Below are 6,623 nucleotides of genomic sequence, written 5' to 3' on the forward strand. Positions count from 1 at the left end.
AAAATTTTACCTCTTGACCACAAGTAGTGTATTCCTGGTTTAAGGCAATTTTTGCCAGCCCTGCTTCTGCAGCTTAATCAGGGGTCTTTGCCAATAAGGAGAACTTTATTTTCAGGGCCCTACATAGGATGCTTTGATGCGCTGGTTGTTCATTCCTATCCTGTACAGACCTGAATAGAGGATATTGGGTAAAATGTGCAGATGTTTGGAATTACTGGTTTAAAGAATCTAATATTTAGAAAACTTTCCACTGACAATTCTTCCCATGTTTTCTTCCAGGTCAAAATAAAGCGACCAGAAATCATAAGTGACTCGCTGAGGAAAGAATAGAAATCTGAACAAAATGAATATGTTTTATGATGTTTTAGTTGAGTATCTAAAATTGAGATATATTTTATGTGCAGAGAACAAAGATTTTACAATGATTGAAAGGCGTAAGTGATTATGAATGTATAAGACACTGAACTCCCTGTATTGGTATTGCACTTTGTAAACTACATTACAAATATTCATTAGATATGAACTCTATCCTTAGGGAAACAATGCTGCCTTAAAAGTGTTTACAAGCCGGCCCTGCAGACTTTGGATCTTAGATCTTATTTTCCTGTACTGCAATGATAAAAAATGTGAAGTCGCAGCTTTTGTTATTATATGGGATTCAGTCCTGTTGAATTATGTTTAAGAATAAATGTCTCAGAAACTTTAACAAATTCGCACGGATTTCTCTACATAATAATGCACTGTTTTCCTTGTCTGCCTTCAGTAATGAGAAATCTATTTTTGTATGAGATTTTTGTAAGTTGATTTAAGAAATATTATATTTTACCTTCTAAATGTTCAATTTAAGAAACAATGCAATGGTGCTTATTGTCTACAATATATAGGAACTGTACAATTATATTGTGATTTTAACATAAATTGTTGTATTCATTACTGATATATCTGGTAATTTTAATAAAAAATATGCATATTCATTTCAGCTTGCCATGTAAATTGTGTTGATACAATAGCATTGTATATTGTATACTGTACAAGAAAATGTTTATACTTATGTTAGGGAGCATCCATAGAGGAAAGTGCGCTACAAAAAACCTCTTGAAAATGGGGCTTCGTCATCTTTTTTAACAGAGGTGGACATACAGCCTAGCCTCTGCAGCCGGTGAAGCTGCACCAGGACCCGAAGGTGAAGGGGAGGCCTTTGCAGGGTATTAATAACAAGGGTAATCTAGCTTGTTGAGGATCCATGGGGCCCATTCCAGATTGCTCTCATTATGTTCGGCGTGCTGGGCAGGGAGAAAATGGCAGTGGAGCTGCAGGAACATGTCCTCAGCTTCCTGCCCAGCGCTTTCTCAGTGACAAAGGTGCATGGGGGTTGATGTTGTCAGCATGCAGCACATGCTTGTGTCTTTTAGAAAATTGCCAGCGACGAAAAAAGAAGCGATGCTATAGGGGAACAGACAGAGATGTGAGTCTCTGGATGGGAGTGGGAGACAGGACAAGATGGTGGTGGGGGAGAGGACAATGAGAGGGGTGGGGGATTGGGATGGGCATGAATGGGACTTATAATGGACTTATGAACAGGGAGGGGGGGATGTTAGGTATGGATGTAAAATGAATTGGGTGGTGGAGGAGGGTGCTAAGTCCCTGAGAGCAATCTTCCCCATCCCACAATTCATTATGACACTATCAGGGACTTAAAATTTATTAGATAGTGGGAGAGGAGAGGGTGAGGTGCATTGGACACTTTATAATGAATTGAAAGATGGTAGAAGATTCTGTCAGACACAGAATGAATAAGGAGGTGGTGGAGGAGTTAATGACCTGATAATGTCTTCTCCCACCCCAAATTTATTATGATGTTATCAAGTACTTATAATGAATGAGGCCAAAACATAGGACAAGGTCTAAGGCTATGTACACATGTTCAGGATTTGAAGCAGAAACATACCGTTTGCACATAGCCTTAAATTTAATTGGGAAGAGTCACAGAGACTGACTAATTTATATTTATTGGGAGGTGGAGATTATAGTTGATGAACATATAGGGAACAGTGCTGCTAATCACTTTATATTTTTTTTGATGCATTGCTAACAGCATATCAATGGTGATGGAAGGCCTCTCATATGATTAGAGGTTGGAAAAGTTGAGCTTGTTTAGCTTAGGGAAGTGACGCCTTAGAGGAGATCTCATCTATAAGTATAAATATATGTGTGGTCAATACAAACGACAAGCACATAATATAATAATAATAATTTTTATTTATATAGTGCCAACATATTCCGCAGCACTTTACAATTAAGTAGGGACATATACAGACAATATAAACAATACCATGTATCACATTTCAACAGTTACAGGAGGATTGAGGGCCCTGCTCGCAAGCTTACAATCTATATGGAAAAGGGGGGACACAAAAGGTAGAACATGGTCATCAGCCAGTATCTGTCTAAGGGCAGTTGCCTTATGGTATTTGGTGCATGGAGGATGTGGAAATGAATACGCAGGGACAGATTAAGATTAAAATTTAGGAGGGTACAGGGAAGAGTTAGGTTGCTGAGTTGAGGTGGTAGGCTTGTCTAAACAGATGGGCTTTTCAAGCACGTTTGAAGCACATTATTTATTCTTTCCAAAGACCATACTAAGGACCAGGGGGCACTGGCACTCATTACTGGTGGAAGAAAGGCGATTCCAGCAGCTAAATAGGAAAGGGTTTTTTACAGTTAGAGCAGTCAGACTATGGAATGCCCTACCAAAAGAAGTACTAATGGCAGACACTATAACAGCTTTTAAAAAAGGGCTGGATGATTTCCTCAGTACACATAACATTGTGGGTTATAGATAATTTAGTGACAAAAATGTATAATTAGTGGGTAAAGTTTGAACTTGAAGGACCTAGGTCTTTTTTCAACCTATGTAACTATGTCATTATTAGATACAAAAAATAGTGCTGAGTATATTCATTATATATCTGTCTCACACAATCCTCCACATTCACCATTTTATATCAAACAGCCATAGGCTATGTTCACGTGTTGAATTTTTTCAGTGTTTTTTCTTGCAACATTTTTTTCTGCAAATTAAAGCTGTTTTAACAGTACCAGCAAAATCTATGAGATTTCAGAAATCTCATGCACATGCTTGCTTCAAACAAATTAGCATTCAAGTTTATATAGCGTGGAGTGGGAAAATCTGAATACAAATGATAATGTGATACAAATACTTACTTGCCTAATAATTGTACACACAGTTTATAGTTCATATATCTGGTCTTTTTACTGTTAACAGATCTAATATAACCCTCTTTGTTTCTGCAGAGACCATAATATAAAAAGCAAAATGGTTAACATAATGGTATTACAAAAACACTTCAATATTGCATCATGATGTACATACATGTATATCCTTATTTATACCCAATAACATTGTAGCAACTCAGCCATAGATAAAAGAACGGAGAAACAAGAGTCCATGCTACTTATAAAAATTTAAATTTTATTGAAAAAAGTCACACTAAAAACAAACACTAGTGATGGGCAGACAAAACCAGTAGGCAGTTGACTAACCACATTAGAAGGATTTCAATATAAAAAGGTGTGAATACCTATTGTTAACAGATGTGGCAGAGTTCCAGTCCTGACTCCCCAACGCATTTTTTGTGGTTGTTGTTTCCTCAGGGGACATCACTTATAAAAATGTAAATTTTATTTAAAAAGTCACACAAAAAACAAACACTAGTGATGGGCAGACAAAACCAATAATCAGTGACAGATACCCAGATATGACTGGAAACACTGTCAATGTATGAAGACTAGAGTTTTTTTTTATTACATACCTTACGCAAACAAAAACAATGTCTATCACACATTCATGGTCAGAATATGTCAGAAAACATTATGAATAACATACACAAAGCACTGAAGGTATCATAAGTAGCAAAGTAGTTAGTGCACATGTTTGCTCTGTGGGGAATGGCCCAGAATAATTTGTTCATAGACTGGCTATTGAGCATTTACTAAGTCACCTCCCACACATCAATCATGATAGACAAGGAATTTGAGTGAGATAGGTAGGGTAGGGTTTCTACTCACTTGGGTGTGTCAGGAGGCAAACAGGAAGCGTTTTCATTTAAATGTCCATGTCGGTTTCTTGCTTCATAAACCGAGCAAAAGCAAAAGGAAAAGAAACAGCCTTTAGTGCAGGCAAAAACAAAGTAAACAGTCCTTTAATCACTGTCTCTGGCTAGCCAGTCCTGTGGGCACACAGGCTGGGTTGCATCCAGTACACGGGCTCAGTCTGGAGACAACAACACACAGGAGGCCTTCCTTCTCCCTCCAAACACAGACCATGTGCCAAACAACATACTCCATTATAACCACACCCAGAGAAGAGGTATGTGGTTAGCCAGACCCACCCATCTCTCCAACTACCCGTAATCCGGCCCTAGATGCACTAAACAGTCCTCTTAGTGCTTATGTGCACTAGAGTAACATTCCCGGATTACATCACAGAGGACAGCCATCTCTGTGATACATACCTCCCATCAACTATGTGTCCGTTAGCTACCTTACAGCAGCTTCACCAGATATGTCATATACACTACATAATCCCACACAAAGATGCCCACTGAGGAAGCAACAACCGCAAAACGAATAATGGGGAGTCAGGACTTGAATGCTGCCACGTCTATAACAATGGGTATTCAAACTTATTCATATTGAAATCCTTCTACTGTGGTTACTCAACTGCCTATCTTTGTGTGGGATTATGCAGCGTATATAACATACCGATACTTCGATTTTTTGGGGGGATTGCTGGATCTTTTCCCTCTACAGTTTATAATATCCCCCTTTAAAGCCCCCTTTTAGTACAATGTCCCCCTCTTTGACCACTATTAGTAAGATTTCCCTCTCTTTTACCACCATTTAATATAACGTCCCCCTCTTTGGCCACCATTTAGAATAATTCCCCCTCTTTTGCCATCATTTAGCATAATGCGCTTCTCTTTAGCGTTCTTTACATGGAAATTTAAAAAAACTCACAATTCTACTCACCTATTCATAGTAACATAGTAACATAGTTTTTAAGGTTGAAGGAAGACTAAGTCCATCTAGTTCAACCCATAGCCTAACATGTTGATCCAGAGGAAGGCAAAATAAAAACCATGTGGCAAACACTAAGCTCCACATTGGGGAAAAAAATTCCTTCCTGACTCCATACGGTAATCAGACTAGTTCCCTGGATCAACGCCCTATCAAGGAATCTAGTATATATAACCTGTAATATTATACTTTTCAAGAAAGGCATCCATGCCCTTCTTAAATTTTAGTAGTGAATCACTCATTCCAAAATCATGAGGCAGAGAGTTCCATAGTCTCACTGCTCTTACAGTAAAGAATCCGCGTCTGTGATTATGATTAAACCTTCTTTCCTCCAGACTTAGAAGATGCCCCCTTGTCCCGGTCTCAGCCCTCAGAGTAAAAGGATCAGTAGAAAGGTCTTTGTACTGTCTCCTCATATACTTGTACAAAGTAATAAGATCACCCCTAAACCTTCGTTTTTCCAAACTAAATAACCCCAAGTGTAATTGACGCGCCCCCTGGGCCGTGGGGTACTTGGTGCCGGGCCGGTCGTTACTAGGGGAGATGTCACAGTGGCGGTGACCCGGTCCGTGACCCAGGGTGGTCAATAAAAGGGGATATTTACAGGGGAATTAAAGTTCTTATATAAAGTTTGTGACGCCATCTGTGGTATGCGGCTAATGGGAGCCGCCGCTGCAGAGCAGATCCTCTGGAGCTGTTGTTAATGCAGCAGAGTTGGTTCGGCTCTCCACAGGTAGAGCTTAGCTCCAGGGCAGTGTAGATGTTGCTGTTATGGAAGTAGCACTCATGGTGCAGTGTAGTGCAGGGTGGTGATGGCGCAGCAGTAATAATTGACAGAGACGGTGGGGTGCAGTCTTCCGGATTTACTCACAGTTTTCACTTTGCTCCTGGTTACAACTGCAGATCGTAACATCCCACGTCGTGCTGCGTTCACTGGGCAGGGGCTCAGCCAACCCTCAGGTACCTCCGGAGTACATAAAAGGACCCCCTTCTGTGTGTCCCTTCTGGCCGTCTCCCTGCACCTCACACCTAGTGTCCCAATCCAGTGACCACGGACCTTGCCGGGCGGCGTCTTCTCTGTCCCCTGGGTCCTCTATGGCCACCTTCTTGGTGAGACTGATGTGGCTTGTGGCTGCAGTACCTGAAATACTGCAGCCTCCGGTTTCCTAGTTGAGGCTTAAAGAACTCCGCTAGTTTAGGGACCGGTCCCCTCTGTGCAACCTGACCCCTCCACCTCCTGGGAGATTCGGGCGTACGGGTGGCCTCCAGCACTACCCATACCCCTGGGGTTCCTTCCACGCTCCTGGAGCCTTTCTCCTGCTCCTCTCTCTCTTCAGTCTTGGGCCTCTCTGGCCAGGCCCTCCTCCTGAGCAGAGCTCCTACAGAGCTCCTGTTCCTCTCACCGTCCTCCTCTGACTGAACTCAACTTCCATGATGGCTTCCCTCTTTTTACTATTCCTAACAAGTGCTCCCCTGATTTACTTCCTCCACCCACACCCACTACATGGTTCCCCCTACTTTGG

General features: G+C 41.1%; 1 protein-coding gene across 1 annotated transcript in view; it reads left to right on the forward strand.

Annotated features, from left to right (window-relative positions):
• Positions 1-974, forward strand: part of LOC141259356 (uncharacterized) — a 751,467-nt gene extending 750,493 nt beyond the window's left edge. Inside the window, exon 72 of the mRNA XM_073675220.1 lies at positions 280-974. Coding sequence (XP_073531321.1) covers positions 280-330 — 51 coding nt within the window. The 3' untranslated portion in view covers positions 331-974. The remainder of the gene's footprint in view (positions 1-279) is intronic.
• Positions 975-6,623: the final 5,649 nt, after the last annotated feature.

Source organism: Phyllobates terribilis, unplaced genomic scaffold, assembly GCF_046119375.1.
Source record: "Phyllobates terribilis strain yellow unplaced genomic scaffold, ASM4611937v1 Scaffold_3__8_contigs__length_932513732, whole genome shotgun sequence".
In the NCBI taxonomy this organism is placed as follows: Eukaryota; Metazoa; Chordata; class Amphibia; order Anura; family Dendrobatidae; genus Phyllobates; species Phyllobates terribilis.